Genomic DNA, 24,644 nt, shown 5'->3' on the forward strand with positions numbered 1-24,644 from the left:
GGGTGGGCCACTACTGACCCCACGTCACCTCCCCCACCCAGCCTTAAGGTCACCTCCCCAGGCAAAGAACCGATGAGGCCCGTGGGACTCTGCTGGTACACTTGAATTAACGAGTCTTTTATTTTTGAACAACAACAACAAGTCAAGTCTCCTAGTTACAGCTGAAGGCGGTCAGGGAATGAGTGGTATTTTTAAAAGGCTGGTCACACCCCTTGCAAGACACCCCTGGGAGGGTCATCCCACTCCCCAGCTCCCCTTGAGGTAGACACAGGGCCCAAGCTGGCTCCTGTCTTGTAGATGCGGGGAGCCAGAGTTTGGAACACAATGTTCTAGAAGGATTTAGTCCCACAGTCCAATGCAGCAGCTACCAACTGGGAAGGGCAGAGCCTGGGTGCTTCTGAGGCACCCCACTCAGTACTTACTGCCTGCTGCTGCTGTCAACTTGACCTATTTCCTCTGGCTGACCTGACACAGAGGCTGAGAGACCCAGTCTGGCGGAGTCTGTTCAGCCAACACTGCTGGCGTGGGACTCAGCTGACACCACAGAGAGTGGAAGAGCCTACCAGGAAGCCACAGGGCTGCCTAGAGCCCAGCAGGGATGGGGGCTGACGGGCTGCCCTCCCCAGAGTCTCCGCTGTCATTCAGATCTGTCATTCCCACCTGGGATTGTCCCCAGCAAAACCAGCCTCCAGATCCCCATGCTAAGGCTGTTGGGTGCCGGCAGCCAGGACCTTCCCATCCGTGCAGAGCTCCGGCAGTGAGACTACCTTCTCAGGAGCTACATGGGAACTACAGGGGGTTCCCCCACCCCACTCCTGTTCTCTCCTCAGGAGGCTAGCAGAATCACCCCTAAACCTCCAGGCCAAGCAGCTTCAGTCAGCCTTCAAGTGAATCACCCCAAACTCCGTGAGGAGGACCACCACAATGAAACATATATAGAAGAGGAGGAGGCAGAGGCCGTAGGCCTTGCTGAGCTGGAAACACTGGAGCGGAACCGAGACCAGGGAGAAGACCAGGCTGAGGCCCAGCGCACTGGCCAGCACCCACACCAGCAGTCCGTCTGGTTCCAGCTGTGGGGAGAACAGAAGTTGTTCAGCACCCGCTGTGGGAGCCTTCTGGTCCATACTCACCATGAAGGGGCCCTTGGTACACAGCTATGGGGTCTGCCATGTAGGGTGAGAGTTGCAAACTTTAGACTCCAAAGCAGGGGTAGTCTTATCTTGCTTTCTTCCTGGTCTCCCATGTTATCGATGACAGGCATGCATTCCCACACTCTATTTTGGAGGGAGGGTGTACTGGGGATTCAAACCCAGGGCCTCGTGCATGCTAGGCAAACACCGTGCTGCTGACTGAGCCACATCCCCAGTCACCCAAAGACCTTGCCCTGTAGCTTAGTCTGGCTTTGAGCTCAGGGCAATCCTCCTGCCTCAGTCTCCTGAGTACGGGGATTACAGGCGTGGACTGTGGGTGGCTCTGGCTGTCTGCTGCTACATTCTGACTTCTGTGTAGCTGAGGATGTGATCCTGCATCAAGACATGGTCCAGGCAGGATGCAGAAAGCAAGCTTAGAAGCGGGTAAGGGCTGGGTATGGAAGTGTTCGTTAGACACACCTCTCAGCCCTTCCGTGTTTGAAGGGTGTAGTCGAAGAAATGGCAGTTGTGTGAATGACTGCCCGTGTTTGGTGCTTGCTGTCTGTCCCGCCTCTCAATACCCGGCCTGACAGGTAGTCCTGGGTGCAGTACCCAGCACTTTTGTATAACAGTCACTGGCCCCAAAGAATCTTGTTTAAAATTCTGGTGTGTTTGCCAAACCAGAGCCTGTATTACAAACAAAACAAAACAAAACAAAACAAAAACAAAAACAAAAACCTTGCTACATAAACATGGTGACCCTGGGTTTGGATCTCCTAATGTATCTGTCACCATAGCACTAAGGGTGGAGACAGAAGGATTGCTACTGGTGCTGGCTGGCCACTAGCCTAACCCAAAATCATTTGAGGTCCAGATTCAGTGAGCTCCCTGTCTGGATAGATTAGGGGAAAAAGTCATGGGAGGTCACTCAATGACCACCTTCAGTTTCTGTCTGCACAAGTGTATAACTGCATGCACACGCATATGCGGGTGTGTGCACACATGTACACACACACGCTCGTACACACACAGAGGTTCCCCGGCTAGGGGTATAATACTCAGCATTTGTGAGCCACAAGTTTGACTCCCCAGGTTCCCACAAACTGCAGACTCCCAGACTCCACCCCCCCCCCCAAACATACGTCTTAGCATTCACAAGGACCTAGGCTAGCCCTGAGGTGTTTAAAACTCCTCCCTTTGTATGCTGGACCCCACGCCCTCTTCTCCCAGCTCCTCCCTGGAGCTATCCAGGAAGTTGGGGTGTGTTATCATTCCCCTTCACTGGCAAAGCCGGGTGACACCCCATCCAATTACACAGCGAGGACTTCAGTCACGGGGCCCAGGACCAAGGCCTCAGGCCGCTTGCCCACTCCACGCAGGCTGTATCTTAATGACTTGTCCTGCTCGCAGGGAAACTCCTTCCAACCCCCGTGCATAATATTTTCAAGATAGTCTGCACCCCACTACTGACCTTCACCTCGGAAGCATGGCTCCGGACAATTTGTAGCAAGCAGCCCAGTCCCACACCAACCAGGATATCTGCCGTAGGTTCAGGAAGCTCTGCTGGAGCCCACGCCCAACCCTGCAGCCTACCTCACAGAGGCTCAACCCCAGCCATCAGCTCAGAGCCCTCATGGGCTTCTTTGTTGTCCACAGCCTCCTCCCTGGGCCCCAGTGTTGGTGCCTCTAATAAACTGGGTGTCAAACGGAGTGTTAGATATGCCGGATACCTGTGAGCGAGCGCTCAGCAGCTGGGGGAAACTGAAGCTAAGTGACCACGCCCCCGTGCTGTGGGTGGGGCAGGCTAGGGAAGATGGCCGCCGCCCTAAGGCTTACTCCAGGTTGCTTCCTTTGTACTAACCTGAGGTTGTCCCGAGTGTCCCACAAGATGGGAATCTCAAGATTCCCCACCTACGAATGCAAAAGTGAAGCCACAGGTTCCCCAGCCCGTCTCAAGGGTGGGATGCTCAGAGTCCACCCGTGACCCTCAGAGCTGAGACATCACACAGGGGCTCAGAGAAGCCCCGCAAAGGATACTGAAGATGATGCCGCCAAAACAGGCAGAGAAGGCCATCCGAGGGTATCCCTGGCGGGCCAGCGTGAAATCTGAGAACGCATCTGCGCAGAGAGAATACGCTGTGAGGGGGTGCAGTTTCCTATTTATATAACTAGTCAGTCAACAAATGAGGATAAAGGCCCGCCTCCTTAGGGGTGTAGCGCTATTACCCCACAATCTCTTCAGGGCACCTTCGTGTGCTTTAGGTAAGACGCTCGAAGAGCTGAACCGAGAACAGCCAGATTCTACACTCCCAGCTCCATGCTAGAATGATCCTGTTCGGTGTGTAAAGCGGCCGAACGTAATTGGCTGCCAGGGCTAAACGAGTGGGGTGGGTTTGTATGTGTGACAGCCTGTGTGTCACCCCCATCCCAACACATAAACAGAAACACACACACACACACTCAACATGGTTGGCTGTAATGAGTTTCACATCCTCCCCGAACTCTGGGGATCTACGGAGTGTTTCAAGCATCAAACTAGGAAAGACTCTATAGGATGTTCCAGCGCAGTGGTGGTTTAGTGTCACACTCCCCAGACTCCCACTGTCACTCGAAAGTGACAGTGGGCACCCCGCTGGTGCAGAAGAAACACACCCTGGATGTCCTCTCTACCTATGAGTATGGCTAGGGAAGAGAAGAGCCATCCCAGAGCTCCCAGTTACCTCCAATGCTGTTCCCCCAGGCCAGGAGGGTCAGCCCTAGGACGGTGTTGCTCAGACGGAAGACCACGCCCAGGGACCGCAAGATGTTCACCACCTCCGTGGCAGCTGCATTGATCCACAGGGCGCTGGTCAGGAAACCCAGGAAAGCAAAGAGCTGCGGAGGGAATGGGGATCTCGATGGGACCCCGGCCGATCCCCAGCAGGACTTGTCCTGTCTGTAAACTGGGTAGCAGGTACCTATAACCCTAGCCAGAGGGTGACCCAGTGGCAGAGTATTTGCCTGACAGAACTCAAGATTTATGAGTTTACAGTGAGTGGGTTAGTGCTTGCTATACAGTATGTAATCAATAAAAGGTTAGCTTGGTGCTATTTGGTGGAGATCTTTTAAAAAATTATTACATTCGTTCATTCATTTTGGGTAGAGGGTCTCACAACACATAGGCTGGCTTCGAACTGCCTACATGGGACCTCAAACATCTGGTCTTCCTGCCTGTGCTCCCCAGTGCTGGGATTAGAGGCGCATACTAGCACACCTGGCTTTCTACATCTTTAAAAATGATTTTTTTTGACATTTACTTTGCGTGGGGCAGGGAAGCACATGCATTCAATTCGAGGGGTGGTGCACACATTTAGCAATTATTCCCTCCCCCACTCTCTCTCTCCACCATGTGGCTGCTGGGGACACAACTCATGTGACCAGACTTTGGTAAGCGCCTTGACTTCCTCAGCCATCTTGCCATCTCTAATTTTTTTCTCCTATTAATAACTGTTTAAAGGAGAGATGGCTCAGGGGTTAAGAGCACTGACTGCCCCAGCTCCGAAAAAAAGAAAAGAAAAAAAAAAAAAAAAAAAGCACTGACTGCTCTTCCAGAGGTCCTGAGTTCAATTCCCAGCAACCACATGGTGGCTCACAACCATCTGTAATGGGATCCGGTGCCCTCTTCTGGTGTGTCTGAAGACAGCAATAGTATACTCGAATACAATCAATCAATTGATCAATCAATCAATAAATAAATATTTTTTAAAAAGCTGTTTAAAAGTGAAAGACTTGAGGAGGCAGTTGTGACACACACGTTTAGTCCTCATGCTTACCAATCAGAGGTAGTTGAATCTCTGTGAGTTTGAGGCTAGCCTGGTCTACAGAGTGAGGTATGAGGCTCAGGTGGTGAAGGGCTCACCTAGCTTGTCCTAAGCCCGGGGTTTGATTCCCAGCACTACCTGTTCTCAGTGCTTGGGAGGTGGACTCAGGATGCTCAGAAGTCCAAGTTCCTCCCCGATTATACAGCAAACCTGAGGCCAGTCTGGGCTACAAGAGACCTGATCTCAAAACACTGAAATAAACGAGTTTAAGTAAAATTTTGGAGGAAACTAATCTCTGGACAAACCACCTGAACATCACAGTGAGCCCTGGAGGCCAGAAGGAGTGGAAGGAGAAACACCTGACAGTGACGGCCCCTGAGGAGATCGGCTGCTCTCTCCAACAATGGTTCCTCGGAAATCAAAAGGAGCAGTCACCACAACCCAGGGACTCCACTCCCAGCAAAGTTCACGAGGAAAAAAACATTTCTGCCCCAGGCTTTTATCCAATCCAAATACTTATTTAAAAGTAAAAAGGTTGAGTATATATTATTATATTTCTTTGGCTGACTAGCCAAAGCAAAGTGCATGCTGTCGCTGAGGAATGGCCTTAGCGGTGGTGGTGGGACCCAGACAGATGAAAGGGGCTGGGTTTGAGGGATGCTGGCGGGTGCCATCCCAGCGCAGGCCGTCCTCTTCGGAAGAGGGAGGAGCTACACATGAGAGCAGGGATGGCCCGTGAAGACACAACTGCCATCAAAAGACACCAGGCACGTTCTACTGCGATGCCCTCAATGTCCGGAATGCAGCTGGGGTGTGATGGGTACTGCGAAGGGGCCCGGGTGGGAGCATCTCAAGTTCGAATCCAGCTTGCATAGCAAGACCCCCCAAAAGAGGGCTGGGGATACAGATCAGTGGTGAATATGCTTGTCTAGCACCACAAAGGAGGGAGGGAAGGATGGATGGATGGATGGACGGACAGATGGACGGACAGATGGATGGACAGAGAGACAGAGGGAAGGTGGGCAAAGGAACTTGCTCTCAAGTCTGACAACCTACACTCAGTCTTCCAAATCCACAAGGTAGAAGAAGGAGAAAGCCAACTTCCACAGGTTGTCTCTGACCTCCACAAACATATCATGGGCACGCGTGTGCACACACACACACACACACACACACACACACACACAGGAATGTAGTAAGAACATTTTTTTTAAGAAAAAAGTAGGGGAATAAAGATCCAGAATCAGCAAGTCTAGAGAGAGACAGAAAAAGTTGCAGGGGCTGCTGAGGCTGAGGCTACCAGGCACACAGTTCTGAGGAGGTGAGATGGCCTGAAACTGCTCACACAGCTCTGAATGAGACAAACCCATCAGCGCAGGGGCACAGCTGGGCAGAGCACCGGCCTAGTGTGCTTGAACCTTGAGTTCTAGCTTCAGCACCCTGAAACACAACCACACCTGGTCACATCACTGGGAGTCAGAGGCAGGGGGATCAGGAGTTCAAGGTCATTCTGAGCTACATGAGGCTTTGTGCTGAAAAAGCAGAAAGTAGGGGCTGGAGGGGTTGGCTCTGCAGTTAAGAGCATTTGTGGCTCCTGCAGGGTGGGTCAGTTCCTGGTGCCCACATTGGATGGCCCGTAACCACAGGCAACTCCTGATGCAGGGTATCTAGCGCCCTCTTCTGGCCTCTTAGGGTACCAGGCACGTATACGGTGCACAGATGTGCGTGTGCAAGCCAGTCAGTCATACACATAAAAATAAATAAATCTAAAAACACAAAAAGTAATAGAACAAACAAAAAAACTGAAAAGCAGGTGAGTAATATCGCAATTAAAAATAAGTCTATCCACATCGGAGTAAAAAAAAAAAAAAAAGCCAGAACAGGCAAATGGCTTGGGGTTCCACTCACCCGCAGGGTAGACTTTCCCATTCACCATATTACTCCAGAAACACACCCAGGCTACCCACCAGAGGCTGCCAATTCTTACCCAGTGCAGTCTAGGGGGTTCGCTGTTAGATGTGGCAAAGAAGGTCACTGAAGCCAGGGCTGTGCCCACGATCACCACTACAGCCCACACAGGAAGGAGGCCACCGATCTCATAGATGCCATCTGTGGGGCAAGAAAGGGAACTGGGATCCCCCAGGATGGCCTCCCCACTTCCTCCCGCCAGCCCCCGCAGTGACCCAGGGCCTTTGAATAGGTTCAGAAGTTTGAGGCTAGCCCCAGCTAAATAGGGAGTTGAAGGCTGTCATGATATAAATAAGACTCCGTCTCGAAAATGCCAGGAAGTGGGGAGGGGAGGTTAGCATGCTGAGGAAGCAGTTGGCTCAGTAGGCAGTGCCCCTAGGATGCATGAAGCCTAGGTTCTTTCTCTGGTATCACATAAACCAGACAGCATGGTATACGTTGGTAATCTCAGTTCTCCAGGGATGGAAACAAAAAGATTGTGAGTTTATGGTGACGCTCTGTAGTGCGTTCAAGGTTAGTCTTGGGTACCTATTAAAAGTATCTAATATTAAAACAAAAGTGAGGGGCTATAGAGATGGCTCTGTGGTTTAAGAGCACTGGCTGCTCTTCCAGAGGTCCCAGGTTCAATTCCCAGCACCCGCATGACAATTCACAACCGTCTGTGACCCCAATTCTTAGGATATCTGACACCCTCACACAGACACATATGCAGGCAAGACACCAATTCACATTAAAAAAAAATAAAATCAAATAAAAAAGTGAGATCTGGGGCTAAAGCAGAGGCATGCTCACATTTAGCTGTGTGAGGCCCTGGGTTCCTTCCTAGAGAAAGCCCCAGTCAATGGTTGTAAAGTAGGCTCCAGACTTCCCCTGGTGGGAGGCAGGGCCATAACTACCCCAGGGACAGAGGCTGCAGGGGACTAGGCTTCCAGGCACCCCATCCCCCTCCCCTACATCCCGCCATAAACTGAGCACACATCACCCAAACGTGGCCTATGTTCACCCTGGCATGAAAGTTACGCGATGTTCACCCAAGCCTTTGGCCGAAGACTCCCACCCCACCAACCTTGGGTTGAGGGGAGATGCCAGGAGAGAAATGAGGTCTGTGCTACCTTAGAACATGAGAAAAAAACGGGCAAAACCAGAAAAGTGTCTGGTGAGTCTGTGTGCTCTTCAGCCAGAACAAGGCAGCCACATGGCCATTCGGGAGTGGTGAGGAAAGCCAGCATGGGTGGGGCCAGCGATGGAGGGTTTTGGGGTCATACAAGCTGCCTACACTCATTCAAGAGCCACCTTTGGGCTCTGCCAGTTTTTCTCTCAGGTCCAGATTTCAAGATGATAAAGCCGGAATTATTATCAAATACCCCATTCTATATTTGTTTTTTTTTTTAAAGACAGGGTCTCACTGTATAGTTCTGGCTATCCTGGAACTCACTGTGTAGACCAGGCTGGCCTCAAGTTCAAAGATCTACCTGCTTCTGCCACTCGAGTGCTGGGGTGGATTAAAGGCATTTGCTACCACATACAGCCTGTAGAACCGGACATGGAATCCAGCGCCTCAGCTGCTGGGCAAGTGCTCTATCTCTGACCCTAGCCATCCCACAGCCCTCCTCAAGTCTTTGATGGGCAGAGTGCAGGACTTGGCCTGAGGGTCACCTGTCTATAGCTCTACCTGGAGGCAGCCAGAGGACCAATAGGGGAAACTCTTGGATGGGCGTGCCCTAGCCTGATAAGACAGACTCTGGGATAGGAGGAAGAGGAGGAGGAGGAAGAGAGGAAGAGGGAGGAGGGAAGGAGAGGAAGAAGAGGAGGAGGGGGGAAGGGGGAGGGGAGGGGGAGGAAGAGGAGGAAGAGGACGGACACAGTGGAGGAGGGGTACTCACAGACCCCCGACTGCAGGGTCAGGACCAGGACCAGGGGGCTGATGACCAGCTGCAGACAGTTGAGTGGCCGTTTCCAGTTCCGATCATCCTTGTCGGGGTCCACAACGGGTACCGTGAGCAGCAACAAGAACTCCACAGGCAACTGGGGGAGTGGGAGGGTGTCAGTGGGAGTGGGTTCAGCAACCCTGGAGTGCTCAGTTGCTGCAAAGCACCCACAAGCAGCCCCGGCCCCACGCCCGTGTGCACGCTGTCCCCATCTCTGTTTCTGCCTCCTCAGAGCCAGGATTAGAGGAATACCTCCCAAACCCCACGTACACAGTCTGGGGATGGGAACCAGGGCTTCATGCATGTTAGGCAATGCTCTACCAGCGAGCTATGTCCCCAGCCCAATGATCCCCATTTTATGCTGAAGAAAACGGGCTCAAATGACATCATAGCCACAGGGTGGAAACACGGTTCATTCTTTATTCCTGAGACTAAAGAGGCCTAAAATCTACCCAGGACAATGGTGGGTTTCCCTGTCCAGGGAAGACAACTTTCTTCCTTTATAGCATAGGTAGCCCTGGGTCAGGTCACCAGCCAAGCTTGGGGACTCAGTTTCCCCCCTACGTCCCAGGGTGGCCACTAAAAGGGCATTTATTTCAGTGGACTCCAGCTGACAGGCCACAGTGGCCGGGGATGATGGTGCACAGCCTTAACCTCAAGACTCAGAAAGCAGAGGCAGGTGGAGCTCTGTGAGTTCAAGGTCAGATTGGTCTACATAGTGAGTTCCAGGCCAGCCAGAACTACACAAGTAAGCCCTGTCTCAAAACAAGAGCCCACACTATATTACAGTCACAAGGCTGAGAGCCTGAAGCCTGGGCCCCTCTTACCTTGGCCACTTTCAGGAGCTTGCAGGATATCGACTGAGTTCTCCACTTCCTGTAGTCCAAGGGATTCAGGGCTTGGAGCAGGATCTGCCCAGTGGTCTCCTCACCCAGCAGCAGAGGCCGGTACTCCTCTCCTGTGTGGTCCAGGCAGGGCAGGAGTGGCCACGATGGCTCATCCATGAAGGCCCCTTGCCTTCCCTGCCCTCCCAGCCCAGCCCATGAACCAAGCCCCAGTTCAGCTCAGGGAAGGCTGGTCCCTGGTGTCCTTATGGCTGTGGGTCCAGGACCCGTCCTTACCATAGTCATAGCTGTTGGTGTTGGAAGACATCTGGTCCTCTTCTGAATCAGTCAGTAGCTCTGTGGGAAACAGGAGCAGGGCAGGTATGGTTACCACGCCCCCATGACATCCCAGAACCTTCCAGAACCATGCCGGGTCAGGGGTTCACCCCCTGGGACAGGGCAGAGTTAATAGACAAGTGTTCAGGTCTTCCTCCCTCCCTCCATCCCTTCTTCTTTATCCCCCTCCTTCCTTGGCAGGGTCTCACGTGGCCCAGGCTGGCCCTGAACTTCTTCCCACCTCCATCACCATAGCGCTGGAAAAACAGGGTCACATCACCATGCCAGACACACACACACACACACACACACACACACACACACACACACACACACACATTTTCGCTTTTCTCAGAAATCCCTATGCTGTGGGAGCAGGACTTGTAGGACATCCTCAAACCTCAGGCTGTGGCAATGCGCAGTTCAATACCAAACAGGCAGGTTGGTGCTAGGTAGCTACACTGTCTGTCTGTCTGTCTCTCTGCTATGTATTCCAGGCTACCTAGAATATATACACTTGATCTTAGCCAAAAGGCTGAGAAGCGATTTTTAGAATACATACATACATACATACATACATACATACATACATACATTACATACATACATATGCACACACACATATATTCATTTATTGTATGTATGTGTATGCACGTTTACATGTGCACCCCTGTGGAGGTCAGAGGACAACCAACGGGAGTTGGTTTTTTTTTTTTTTTTCCCTTCAGCCTTGAACTCAGATCCTCAGGGTTGGCGGCAAGCATCCTCACTTGCTGAACCATCTTGCTGCCCCTAGCCCTGAGTCCTGCTTCTGCCTCCCATGTGCTGGTTTGGAGGTGTGTGCCAGCATGCCCAATAAACGACGACAATGCTTTATAGTGTGCCTAGAATGTTCCTCTAAAGTTCCAGCTCTCAAGTGGCCCCCACCCCTCACCAGACAGGAGCAGGTCCAGACTTCTTTCTGCCTCTCTGTGATCTTGGTCTCTCTCAGAATCACTTGTCTCTTCCCATCCCAACCTCCAACCTTCCATGTATCTGCAGACCCAACAGTGGGGCAGGCTCTGAATTCTAACAGCTTGCTTGGTGGAGAGGGAAGAAATTCTGGCAGGCTTCCTGGAGGAGGTCTCAGTCTCTGCTCTATGCCAGGAATGAGACAGTGCTGCCCCCTGCAGGTTCACAGGTACATACACACGCTTTAAGCAGACTGGTGACAGAACGGCAGGGGTGGCCTTTGGGGTCTGGGTCAGCTGGAATACTAGTTGTCCCTTATTCCAGTTGCTGGGCTTTGAAAGGACTTCATTTCTCCCTGCGTCTATTTTCTCCCCATAGAGGAGTGAAGTAAGAGTCCCCATATGTAAGAAGTGTCACCAAGGAGATGGAGTCACAAGACATGCCTGGCCTGCTGTAAACACTTGAATCCTGTGTGGTACTCCTATCAGTGCATGTATGTGCATGTGTGCAGTGCATTGCGTGTGTGCATGCATGTATGTGCATGTGCGCATTGTATTACATGTGTGGATGTGTGTCTGTGTATTGAATGAGTGTAGTGTATTTCATGTGTATGCGTGTGTGCAGTATATTGCGTGTGTGCATGTATGTGCTCATGTGTGCCTTCTGTGGACCCTGTTTTGCATGCCCTGCATTTCTGTGTATTTTGGATGTGCTATGTACACATGAGCATGTGCGGAGGTGTGGTGCACTTGTGTGTATGTGTGTACCTGTGCTCTGCACATGTGCCTATAGGGTTCATCTGGATTCCTCCCAAGGGCAGAGTGAAGCCAACTGTAATGCGTGGACAAGAAGGTTCTGTAGCTTGCCAGCACAAACTGGGGCAGGGAGAAGAAATGGCATGGCAGAACATGGACTGGTCTTGGGGGACATGAGGCAGCAGTGAAGAACAGAGGCACCTGTCCCCTCCATCCCCGCCATCCCCTCCGTCCCCTTGTGGAGGTTCCTCACCTGGTGTCTCTGATATGGAGTGGACCAAAGACCTGCTCCGCTGCCTTTGGTAGACCCAAGTGCAGATGATGACCGTGACCACATAGAAGACATAGAGGCCCAGGTAACCTGCAGGCAGGGGTGCAGACTGTCACCAGGTGTCATCCGGATGGCAGACATAGGCCTAGCACAGTCCTGGAGGACGAGTGGCCGCCTCGGTGACTCTACCTTTTTCTTGCTATTCTAGGCTTAACCTTTCTTGCCTATATGCCACGAACCCCCTCAGTCAGGGAAGAAAGCACAGGGGCTCAGTAACCCTTAAGTCACCATGCAGGAACCTAGAGCAGCAGGCCAGTGGGATGTGGTCCATGATACCCCCTGCTTGGCTTCCCTGTCTCTGGCCTATCCCCTTCTGTGGCTATATGACTCCATCTTCCTGCCAGGGAAATGGGGAAGTAATAGTCCCATCTGTGGCTGGTCCCTGGGCCACGTGTCTCTTCCTGGCTTCCCTGACTTACTTACTTTCTTTCTTTCTTTCTTTCTTTCTTTCTTTCTTTCTTTCTTTCTTTCTTTCTCTCTTTCTTTCTTTCTCCCCATGGAGGAGGAAATCCTTTCTTTTTTTTATTATTTATTTATTTTATATATGTGAGTACACTGTAGCTGTCTTCAGACACACCAGAAGAGGGCGTCAGATCCCATCACAGATGGCTGTGAGCCACTGTATGGCTGCCGGGAATTGAACTCAGGACCTCTGGAAGAGCAGTCAGTGCTCTTAACCACTGACTCTTAACCTGCCCTTCCCTGATGTTCTCATGGGCCTTCTCTCAATCAGAACGGACCCAGTTTGCTGTGAGGCCCCTGGGGTCACAATCACACCTGAAAGCCACCCAGGTTCTGCCCCTCCCCCCTCTCACTCTCATCCCCCCCTCCTCACCCCATCCCCTTTGCTCACTCTTAGCTGGCTTAAGTAGTTGTCACTTTGAATAAAATCGATTCTGTCCCCACACATTTCCAGAGACTCCGTTCCCTGAGTGGCCCCAACTGCTCACCCAGTGCCCACACCAGTGTGATCCTGCCGAGATAGAGTGCGGTGAAGGTGAGGAACACGGCCACCATATAGAAAGTGATGTCCCTGAGGAAGGGCCTGGAGGCAGCCATGAAGGGACGCAGGATGGTGATGCCACCAGCCACCACAGTAGTGACCAGCACCCCTGCACCTGGAAGACAGGAGACCAGAGCTCAGGAGGCAACACCCTGGGCGATCCCCCAATACCTCCAGACCCTAATGAGGTTGTGCTCACCAAACAGAGCCCCAATGGCCAGGCCAGCAGTACGAGGGTCTGAGAAAGCCACGAGAGCACTGAAAATGTCTGGAGCGCCATTTCCAAAGGCCAGGAAGGTGACACCATGGGGGAGTATGTCAAGGGGGATTCCATGAAGACCACATCCTAGCCCCATAGCCACCACCCACCCTGTGTTCCTGCCTCCCCTGACCATCCTCTCCTGCGGGGGTCTGGATCAAAGGATACTGCCACGTTGTGGGAGAGCTTGAGGCTGGTGGAGATGGCTGACAAGTTAGGGCAGAAGCTAGAGGGGGGAAGAGCCAGCTGTCAGGGTCTGCTGGGAGGCGATTCAGCCAGTCCAAGTGTTTGCCTTGTAAACCAGAGTGTCCTGTTCAATCCCCAGGACCCCACGTGAAAGAGCTTGGCATGGTGACATATCTTTAGTAGTGGGGAAACGGGGGTTCACTGGCCAGTCAGTCTAGACCAGTCAGTGAGCCAGGCTAGTGAGAGGCCCCTTCTCAAAAAACAGAATGCCTAGATCCTTAAGAACACCTGCAAGGCCATCCAGAGACGGCCCCACCTGGGGATCCATCCCATATGCAGCCACCAAACCCACACTATTGCGGATGCCAAGAAGTGCACGCTGACAGGAGCCTGATAGAGCCGTCTCCTGAGGGGCCCTGCCACAGCCTGACTAATACAGAGGCGGATGCTCGCAACCAACCATTGGACTGAAAATGGGGTCCCCAGTGGAGGAGACAGAGAAAGGACTGAAGGAGCTGAAGGGGTTTGCAACCCCATAGGAAGAACAACAGTATCAACCAACCAGAGCTCCCAGAGACTAAACCACAACCAAAGAGTACACATGGAGGGACCCATGGTTCCAGCTGCATATGTAGCCCAGGCGGGGCGGTCTCTGGATAGCCTTGAGGGTGTTCTTCTTAAGGATCTAGGCATATATGCCTTGCCAGGCATCAATGGGAGGAGATCCTTAGTCCTATGAAGGCTCAATGCCCCAGTGTAGGGGAATGCCAGGGCGGGGAGGCGGGAGAAAGTGGGTGGATGGAGGAGCACCCTCATAGAAGCAGGAGGTGGGAAATGAGATAGGGGGTTGCTGGAGGGGAAACCAGGAAAGGGGATACCATTTGAAATAAAGAAAATATCCAATATCCAATAAAAAAGAAAAGAAAAGAAAAAAGAATCCCACAAAGGCTACTTCTATGACCCCAACCCCCACAGCATAGCAAGCACATCTTTAATCCCAGAACTCAGGAGGCAGAGGCAGGTAGATCTCTGAGTTCAAGGCCAGCCTCATCTATAGAAAGAGTTTCAGGACAGCCAGGGCTACACAGAGCAACCCTGACTTGAAAAGCAAACGAACAAAACTCCCAACAACTGAGATTGACCTCTGGTCGCCATAAGCAGGGATACACGCGAGAGGCCCCTCTGCCATAAGCCCACATGTACACATGCGTGAGACTCTTTGGCCAATTATAGCCACCAACAAGCACGCCCACAGTGACTGGCCCCTGCCCTATCAGTTCCCCAAAGCGTGTCACTGCCATCTCAGCTCTCGGGATTGCATTTTCCCATCGATGAAGATGGACACGAGGCCAGGCCACACTCACAACTTGGCTGCGGTGACTCCGAGGATCAGAAAGAGGTAAAGGAGCCAGAAAACCTGGTGGGGACCAGAAAAGGAGAGAGACAAGAATTACATCCTTCTGCAGACACATGCCCATCACCAGGTCCCAGGGTACAGACTCACATAGAGGGTGATGGCCAGAGGGAGGAGGTTGGGGGGGAAGTAGCAGAAGATGCCCTTGAGGTAGTCCAGGTAGCCCCCCTCGCTGTGGCAGTCGGGATTCCTCTTGACAAAGTCACAGCGGTCAGATGTGTTCAGGCTACACACAGCTCGGCACTGTGGAGAGGGAAGGCAGGGGATATGGGTGGCAGAGCCATGGGGGTGCTGGATTGGAGCCACGTAAGCACTTGAATATGAGTCTGTCCCTAACCCACTCCACCCAATTTAAACTTGTGGGCCAGCAAGACGTCTCAAGAGGTAAAGGTGCTTGCTGAGCACCAAGTCCCAAGTGGTGGAAATGACTCCAAAAGCCGGCCTCAGATCTCCATATTCATGTCCTTCATTTGCATAAAATAAACAGACACATAAACGTGATGGATCCAAGTTAGCACAGTAATTCACAAAGACATGTTTGCTCCAAAGTAAAGCCATAGGGGTTAAAGAGACGTCTCAGTGAGGGCTGAAGCGACGGCTCAGTGATTTAAGAGCAGAGGTGCAGGGATAGGCTCCCAGCACTAACACATCTGGTGGCTTGCATCTGTCAGGGGATGCTGATACCTCTGGCCTGCTAGGGCACCCACGTCCTGTGTACACACCCACACGCAAATACACAGTTAAAAATAATAAAAATACACATGTTTAAAAAACAACGTATGAAGATGACTGTTCCCAGCCCCGCCCACCGTCTCCCTCTTCCTCCAATCGAACCGTTGCCACTTTGAAGCACGCACAGCTTTACTACCGATGGATGGAATGTCATGTATTCGTAGAGAAAAGTGACTAAGTTCACCAGGCAGTGTCAGGAGCTTCAAACTACTGTGAGGAAACTAAGGCAACTTTGAAGGGTCCAGATGGGGCAGAGTCTGCTGGGATTAGGACAGACAGACAGACAGACAGACACTGTAGTTTCCACCTCCCCTCTTTCTTTTCTTTTCTTTTTTTTTTTTTTTTTTCCGGGAGCTGAGGACCAAACCCAGGGCCTTGTGCTTGCTAGGCAAGCGCTCTACCACTGAGCTAAATCCCCAACCCCTCCACCACCCCTCTTATCTTCCTTGCTAGGACCCTTCTTTGCTGGCTCTTTAGCTGTCCTGGAACTTGCTAAGTTGACCAGGCTGGCCTCAGACTCAGAGATCCACCTGCCACCAAGTGCACATGTGGGATTCCAGGGCTCGGCAAGCTACTGTTCACCCCTCTGCCCCATGCGTCACTGTAGTCTTTCAGATGACAATGGCTGTGTTCTGTTCTCTCACCCCTAGGAGACTCAGAGGTTCCCCCTTAGGGGGTGACTTGCTTAACCCACAGTGAACTTCCTTGCACATGACTGGATGCATGAGTCGGAATATTTTGTCAGGGAAAAACCCAAGAAGTGAAAGTCCTGAGCTGGGCAGTGACCTCTAGAAGCTGAGAGTCTCACAGCATGAGGTGTGCTAAAGAGGTGAGTGTGGTGTCATTACAGGACAGAGGTTAGAAATGGACACAGCCAAAAAAGCGGGGCTAGTGGCTGCCACTGTGACCCCAGGAGCTCTAGCGCTGGGGAGGAAGTCAGGAGTGAGCCAGCACCTCACTCCTGTCACCAGTGGGGCATGCTGGGAGAGTTTTGTGGGGATAGGGTCGGCCTGGACTGTGCTACTTGCTGGGGATGACCTTGCACCTCTGATCCTCCTTCTTCTGCCTCCCTGGACTTGGATGCCAAGCAAACACTACCATGGTTTATGAAGTGCTAGGGAGGGAACCCAGGGCCTTGTGCATCCACAGCACTCTGTGAAAGCACTCTATAAGCAGTTCATGGTCCGAAAGCAGCCCTACTGTGGGCTCACAGGCTTGGTCTGCCACTCTGGGGGGCATCACCTTCCTTGGACACAAGAAGCCTGGGAAATAGTTCAATGGATTTTACTTCATAAGTGAGAAACTGAGGCACAGAGAGGGGAAGGGACACTGCACCCCTGCAACCACCCAGCAGATGTGTTTCACCCAGCTTTGCCTGGCTTGGGCCAGCTACAGAGAGCCCTCCTCTCCTTCCTCAGGGTTAGCCTAAGCCTAAGGAAAACACACACACACACACACACACACACACACACACACACACACACACACACACGAACATGAACACAGGACAATGACATGTGGGACACTCTCAGTGTCCCAGAGACACTGGAATGAGTCAGCAAGGCAAGTCCTCTAACAGTGGCCTCCTGTCACATGGCCTGACTGCCCAGCCCCTGCCTGAGCTGGATATCCCTCCCCCTGCCCCAGGCCAGCCCTCTCCCAGCATGCACTAGGTAGCACAGGACCAGTCCGGCAGTGCTCTGGGTCTGGCCCAGGGGACCCATCCACTTTCCCACAACCCCCGCCACCCTCTTCCCTGAGGCTCCACTTCAGCTCAGGAGAACTCAGAGGACACTGGGCTCGGGGGTTAGGCATGGACAGCCAGTTCCATGCCTGGGAACCACACACATTGCAGAAATGCTAAACACACGGGGCCGCTTGGACTTCTGGGAAGTCACATGTCCTCCTGAAAGACATCCAAGTTCTACAGCAAAAACAACCTCCCATAACTCTGAACCCACAGAGCCAGACAAGTGGCAAATCGGGTGTGGCTTGGGACCACAGTGTCTCCCTCTATCCAGTGAAGGACAGCAAAATCTGGGCGGTCAGGAGCCCCTGAGTGTCCAGCTGTGTGATCTCTGCACACGGTGACTGTCTCTGAACTCTGTTTTCTTCTTCACTCAAAGTGCTCTGGCCACTGTCACCTTACTGCCATTTGTTCCCTGTGTCCTCCCCTGCCCTCCCTCTGCACCCAAGAGGGATGAGGCTGTCAGAGAAAGAGGCCAATCAATGAACTAGGAAGTCAGGAACCTTTGATCCCCTTATTCTCTGTCAGCAGCAGGCCTGACTCTTTTGTGTGCTGAGATGTCCCCAAAGTGCCAGCGCAGGTACCTGAAGAGACACAGACAGATAGACAGACAGTCAGAACTGCATATAGGCAGAGCTACATAGACACAGATAGACAAACAACAGACAGACAGACTACTCAGTAACTGTGCTTATAGAAATGGTGGCCCAAATAGTGTTCAGTCCTGTGTGCTGTGTGATGTGAACCTGTGTGCTGATTGAGGACTGTGGTCATGGTTATCTGAGGATAGTGTTCTCTGAGATTAGCTGGTGGCCCCCAAGATCTTCCTGAGAGAGTAGCAGGAGGGTCAGAACCAAGGCAGGCAAAGTGAGAGAGACCACAGGGGAAACAGAAGGACCCGGATCCAGCACGGTACAATTCCTAGAGACTAGCAAGGTGAGACAACCACGGGTGTCATCTCAGGACCGAGCCCCACCCATGCCAGGCAGAGCCCCAGAACCAGAGGTAACCTGGGCATTTGCCAATCTTATTGTGTTGAGGCAGGGTCTCATGTAGCCCAAGCTGGCCTTGAATTCCTGACCTTTGAGCCTCCAGGTTCCAAGTGCACCTCCACAACCAGGAGCTGTGTTGTTTGGGGCTTGTAGCAATCCCCCTCCCCATGCATCAACAGGGAATACCTAATGGCCTGGGTTCAATCCCCAGAACCCACATAAGAGAGAAGAGATTCTTGTGCATTGAACTCTGACCTCCACAAGCCTGCTATGGCATGCCTACACATGCACACACACACACACACACACACACACACACACACACACACAGAGGTACACACACACAGATAAATGTAAAGATTAAAAAAAAAAAGAAGGTACTATAACGGTTTGAAATTCCTGGGCTGAGCCACCTGCCTTTGACCGGGGTCTCCCCCTTTCTCCTTTTGCATAGTATTCCAGTCATGGGGACCTCCCTCAGTAAGTGAAAATATCACTTTGCCCCTACGCCAGGGCCTCTGCACCTACCGAGCAGGCCTCAATGAAAACATCACGACACGCCTTTGATCCAGCACTCAGGAGGCAGAGACAAACTGGTCCCAAAGTTCGAGGCCAGCCTGGAGAATCCCAGGACAGTCAGAGCTACACAGAAAAACCCTGTCTCCAAAACCCAAGAATAAAGAAAGGAAAATGAAACACTCAGCACGCAAAGCCCTTCCCTGACAGCCTGAGGCGAAACAGCTGGCTTCCCGGATCTCACACCACACCCACATTCTTCTTTTTTACTTTGTTATTTCTTCGATTTATTTCTTGGCCTGTATCCAGAGCAGTGGAAGCCACAGGGGGATGGCTCCGTAAGTCCAATTCCTGCACACAGTAGAGGCTCAATAAACATCAGTTACCCTTCTAGGTGTGGTGGCACAAACAGCTTAGTCCCAGTACTCAGGAAGCAAAGTTGCAGGGCAGCCTGTCTGCATATTGAGAGCCTGTCTAAAATACACACACGCAAACACACGCAAACACACACCAGCATAGTAGCTCATGTACTCAGAAGGCTTAAACAGTAAACATTAAATTTTTGAGTTTACGCAGCCTGGGTAGCTCGGGCTACAGCACCAAGTTCTTGTTTAAGAACAAAAACAAGACAAAAACAAGAGCAGAGGCTGCACGGTAGCATACACTGAGGGTGGTGGCCCTCAGGACCCAGGCAGAGGGTCAAGTGTCCAGCAATGGATGTTGATGGAATCTGTCCTGGGGCCCGATGTCCTCAAGAGGAAGGTTTGGTTTGTCACAAGGGATCCACGGGGCCACTTCACTCACAGCCAACTTCACATCCTTGACCCTCAGAGTCAGGGAAGTAGCAACCAAGTTTATAAGTCGGTAACTGCACACTTCCCACCCATCTATAAAATGGGCTCTATCCCCCAATTACCTTCTCCGAGGGCGGGATGAAGACACCCCTGCCTGTAAATTTGGTGTAGGTGACAGGGCTCTCAGAGCAGGTGGCTGGGGCCTGTGATTTCTGACACAGAAAACACATGTGCCTCGGCACGACTCAGTGGGTAGGATTACATGCCTTAGCATGCTCGAGGCCCTGCACTCTACCCACGGATCCACATAATGCAACCAGGCATGGTGACACCTGCCTGTCAACCCAGCCCTCAGGAGCTGAAGGCTGGAGGATCAGTTTGGGGTTATTCTCTACTATGTTGTTGAGTTCCAGTCAGCCCGACAAACGTGAAAGCCTGTCTTGGATGAACAAAAGAAAGGGCCGGGAGGATTGCTCAGTGGTTAGAGCTGCTCACCCTGAACCCGTGAGGCCTGGAGTGTGGATGCCCCCCAGAAACCATGTAAATGCTGGGTGGGTGTGAGGTCACCTGTAATCCCAGCCTCAGAAGGAAGAGGGGATTCCACAGCCCAAGGTGGCTAACCAGCTAGCACGGCCGTATTGGTGAGCTCTGGGTTTGACGGAGAGAGCCTACCTCAGTGAGCACAGCAGAAGAATGAGCCATCTTGATATCAACTGCAGGCTTCCACGTGCTCATGAATATGTTGTTCATGTGCACCTGCCACGTGGCCACGTGCAAACCTCTGCATATGCAAACATGCGTGCATATATGTATATATAAAAGCACACTACACATCTCTCACATATACATACACATATAACACACACACACACACACACACACACACACACACACACACAGAAAAAAAAAAAGAAAGAAAGCACAGGTAGAGATCCTAGGTGCCTTGGGATGCACCGTGGCCTCCTCTACTCCCTGTCTATCTGCCTTTGTCTAGCCCACCACTCCTCCCCCAGGGACCCCCAACCACTAGGACACCCTCAGATAATCAGGCTGGACCATGGCAACCACGTCATCCTCACCTCTGCCTGCTCCCCCCCCCCCATCCGTCTGCGTATCCCTCTTCCTGTGTCTCCAGCACTACTCCAAACCCAACCATCATGTTCCCAGGCTCCCAGCCTGGAGGCGGCCGGGGCTCTCCCGTCCCTTCACTGGTCTCTGAGTGACCATCCTCTCTGCTTTCAAGCCAGCCTCTCCAAAGCAGCCAGGGGGGAATTCCGTAAATCAGACTTTGACTATCCCTCTGCTTAAAATCCTCCTCTGGCTCCTGATTCTCACCCTCCCTCAGCCCCGGTCCTTTTAAAATCAAGCCAAAATTACTTCTCCACCCACCTGATTTAACCTTCTACATACTGATCAGCCCTTCCGGCCTCTTTGCTGTCTGGGAGCATACTAAGATAGAATCTGCCACAGGGCCTTTGCACTTGTTCCTGGCCTTTCCCTCACATGTCTGCCCCTGAAAGAGGCACCCTCTCTTCCTTTAAAGCCTGTCTCCAAGATGACTGGGTCACTGAACGAGTTTGTCACTGTCCACCGACCACTGCAGACAATCACAGCCTTCCCACACAGTGTTAATGGCTACATAGCTCACTGTTCTCTGAAATCTCTACCTTTATCTCTCAGCGGGGCCAACTGAGCTCCTGTAGATCAGGGTCACATGATGATTAGCTGGGAACAGAACAGACACGCCCCCACCAGACCCACCTTCCTGTCCTGCCAGGGTACTCACGTCTGCCATGGCAGTCTGGTTGACACCTCTGGCTGAAAACTGGATGTGTCCATGTGCTTTTGTGGATAGATCTCCGGCCCCAGATGCCGTCTCCAGTATCAGAGCCACACAGAGGAAGCCAGGCGCCCAGAGCGGATCCAGCCATCTGCCTGCCATGGGCCCCTTGGGGCCTGACCAGCGCCCTCTGCTCACTTGAGTTTCCGCGGGTTGGCCACTCCAGTGCCTGCAGGGTGGGGTAAGAGGAGGGGATTCTATCACTGCAGGCCTCAGGAGGAGGAGCCCAGGGACCTTTTCCTGCAAAGCCAAGTCCCTATCCTACCCATATGGAAGCCCCTTTCCCAAGCAGCACTTCCCTCCTGGGCCGGCATCACATGCTTCCTGTTCCGGAGTGCTCCCCACCACCACTCACCCCCTAGGGGTCTCCCTGGACCTGCCCTTCAAGAGGTTTGCAAGAGGCTTAGGGAGCGAGCCAAACAGCTGAATGACATCAGTATGAGAAGTAGGAGTTCAGTCGCAAGAACTAGGAACTCAGATTTTCAAGGTTTTTGTTGTTGTTGTTATTTTTTCTTTTTGGGTGACATCAAAGATGGACCTCGGGGACTTACATACGCTTGCCAAGCACTCTACTACCATTGAGCTATAATCTCCAGCCTTGATGATTTTTTTTTTTTTTTGAGACAGGCTAGCCTGGAATTCACTAGGTAGCCCAGGCTGCCCTTGAGCTAGTGACAGTCCTCTTGCTTCTGGTTTGGAAGCGTTGGGATTATAAATTTGAACCACGGCCTGGTTCTAGCCCTCTTCCTACTTCTTATTTTGAGGCAGGATCTCGAAAGTCTGCCAGGCTGACCTTGAGCGCCTATTTCTTTTGCCTCAGCCTCCTCAGTGGCTGAGGTTGGACTTGGCTGTGACCAAAGAGGCTGGTGCCTCACAACCTCAACAACCTGTTGGTGTATCCTTCCATGGGGAAACGGAGGCACCAGGAAGTGACTAATTCCTGACTGTCAGCTAAAGCGCCACACATTGCTGAATGAGGATAAAAGTTCACCAGGCTCCCCAAGTCGTGTGGCAAGGAAGAAAGCCACAAAGCCAACAGTTCTTGGATGGGGAAATCGAGGCCCAGAGGGAAGTGAGTTGCTCAAAGCCACCTAAACTAGGACCAGCAGAGGCGGGGGTGGGGCTGCAGTAGGAATAACTCACTTCCTCTAGACAGGAGGAAAGAGTTTTATTTTTCTATCCAAGCAGAAAACTGGCTCCACGTCTCAGGCAAGCTGCCTCAAACGTTTTGTGCATTTGATTTTTTGCAATCGGGGAGGCAAAGGCCATTAGAGCTGTTTTTTGTTTTTTTTGAGGGGGTGTGGTTCTTTGCCCAACCATTTCTAAATCGCCACCACCGGGGGAAGGAGGGAAAAGGACAAGATGTGACCCCAGAGGAGGAAGGGAACCCAGCCGCTTCCTCACCTGTTGACAGGGAATGAGTCTCTTCCCTCCTTTTTCTAGCTACTTCACTTGGCACGGATGTGGAGTGGAAAAACACTCAGCCCTCCAGTTCCCTCTCTGCATTTTCTGTTTGGGGAAGGCTGGGCTTATGCCCTCTGGGTCCGCATCTGTGAAATGGACTCGAGCGCTCACCCAAGGGGCAGCCAGACACCGCGTCCCCAACACAAGTCACTCATTTCCAAGTAAGCACTAACTGAGCGCCTCCGGGTTGTGGACACCTGTGTGTAGACTTGATGGCAAGGGATGGGGATGGGAACCGGGCAGCGCTTTCTGATCTGGGGTCCCAGCTGGAACTCGGCTTGAGAAGCTGAAGTTGGGGTGACGGGTGCTCGGGCTGCGAAGCTCCTCTTACCTCGGGTGGGGCCTGGGTACGAGAGCCTGGAGTCTTCCTCTAGCTAGGACAGCCAGCGCCACAACCTTCCGCCCTTAGAGTCCCGGCCCGCAGCTGCCGGGCCACGCCCCCACAAACCCCGCCCCGCCCACTTACCAGTCGAGCCACGCCCAGGTCTCTCTATCCCCGCCTAGAACACGCCCTTAAGGCGCGCCCCGCCCCAGCTCTTAAAGACGCAGTCTCCCAGCCGAGAGTGAGACTGTGTGAACTGTCCCCTGAAGTCTTCCTCATTCTCCACCCGCTTTCTGTCCCCAGCCAGTCACTTCTGCTTTCAGGCAAAAACTATACAGAAAGCACGTGGGTTATAGATTTCAGGAGGCACGAGAGAAGTCTGAGGGAGGTGAAGCTTGGAGCTTCCGTTACTGAGGATGGGTGGAAGGGTGAGAGTTATAGTAATGTAAGGGGAAACAGGATGTGGTGATGTGTGCCCGTAATCCTGGGACTCCGGAGGCAGAGGCAAGAAGATTGTGATATTAAGGCCAGTTTGAGCATCACAGCAAGACATTTTCTCAGTATGATGGTGATAAAGATGAGGGTGACAATGATGGTGGTGGTGATGATTTGAAAATACACCCAGTGAAAATGGCCTCCTGCTGCCTGCAAGTAGTCTGACTGTAGAGCCTGGAACACCAGGACCTGAGGATCCTCGTGAGGTTTCTCAGCATTCCCCTCTACAGCGTCCTTTGGATGCTAGGCACACACGTAGCCACTGAGCTGCACCCCCAGCTACAGCAAACATCAAGATGGATAGCGGCATAGCCCTGCCACTTCAGCCTCTCAGGAGGCTGGTGAGATTAAAAACAAACTCAAAGCCTGCCCGGGTTCCAGTTCAAGGCTTTAGAAAGACCATTTCCCAGAATGCAAATGTGGCGAGGTGGGAAAATCAATGGCACTGGTGGGCACTTGCTGAGTAACCTCAGCCATAGGATTAGTACCCAGAATCACAGTTAATTAAAGAGCACACCGGGGCTGCAGGGATGGCTCAGTGTGTAATGAGGGCAATGACGCTAAGCCCCACAACCTGAGCTTGATCCCTGGAACCCAACAGGGATGGAGCTCTTACTCCTGGAGGTTGTCCTCTGACTTCCACACGTGCACCATGGCACATGTGTGCACGCATGTGCGCACACACTCACACACACACACACACACACACACACACACACCAAATTAACAAATGTAATGTATTCAGTAAGCCGCATGTGTTACAACATCTGGCATGGTAAGCGGAACAGGTGGGAGGGAGGGGAAACTGGGGTCAGGATGTAAGACAAATACAATTTAATAATAATAATAATAATAAT

General features: G+C 52.2%; 1 protein-coding gene across 3 annotated transcripts; it reads right to left on the bottom strand.

Annotated features, from left to right (window-relative positions):
• Positions 1-96: 96 nt before the first annotated feature.
• Slc8b1 (solute carrier family 8 member B1) lies at positions 97-23,406 on the bottom strand. 3 transcript variants are annotated; one of them, XR_015634129.1, is made up of 16 exons: positions 23,302-23,406; positions 21,453-21,675; positions 14,976-15,128; positions 14,836-14,888; positions 13,453-13,511; positions 13,226-13,330; positions 12,974-13,141; positions 11,946-12,053; positions 9,948-10,007; positions 9,654-9,784; positions 8,786-8,923; positions 6,918-7,039; positions 3,851-4,004; positions 3,168-3,248; positions 2,602-2,669; positions 97-1,070 (listed from the first exon to the last, which is right to left on the bottom strand). XR_015634129.1 is itself a non-coding variant. In XM_087579203.1 (16 exons), the coding sequence occupies exons 2-16, from the start codon at positions 21,606-21,608 to the stop codon at positions 873-875; spliced, it is 1,758 nt and encodes a 585-aa protein (XP_087435329.1). In that variant the 5' UTR covers positions 21,609-21,675; positions 23,302-23,406; the 3' UTR covers positions 97-872.
• Positions 23,407-24,644: the final 1,238 nt, after the last annotated feature.

Source organism: Rattus norvegicus, chromosome 12, assembly GCF_021556685.1.
Source record: "Rattus norvegicus strain SHRSP/BbbUtx chromosome 12, alternate assembly SHRSP_T2T, whole genome shotgun sequence".
In the NCBI taxonomy this organism is placed as follows: Eukaryota; Metazoa; Chordata; class Mammalia; order Rodentia; family Muridae; genus Rattus; species Rattus norvegicus.

Bases quoted from the DNA above. Each gene is read 5' to 3' on its own strand.
- Slc8b1 (XM_087579203.1), bottom strand. From the start codon at position 21,608: ATGGCAGGCAGATGGCTGGATCCGCTCTGGGCGCCTGGCTTCCTCTGT. The intron at 13,142-13,225 runs GTGAGCACAACC...CCTGTCTTCCAG, and splicing joins GGCCATTGGGGCTCTGTTTG to GTGCAGGGGTGCTGGTCACT. The intron at 3,249-3,850 runs GTAACTGGGAGC...CTCTCTGCGCAG, and splicing joins CTGGGGGAACAGCATTGGAG to ATGCGTTCTCAGATTTCACG.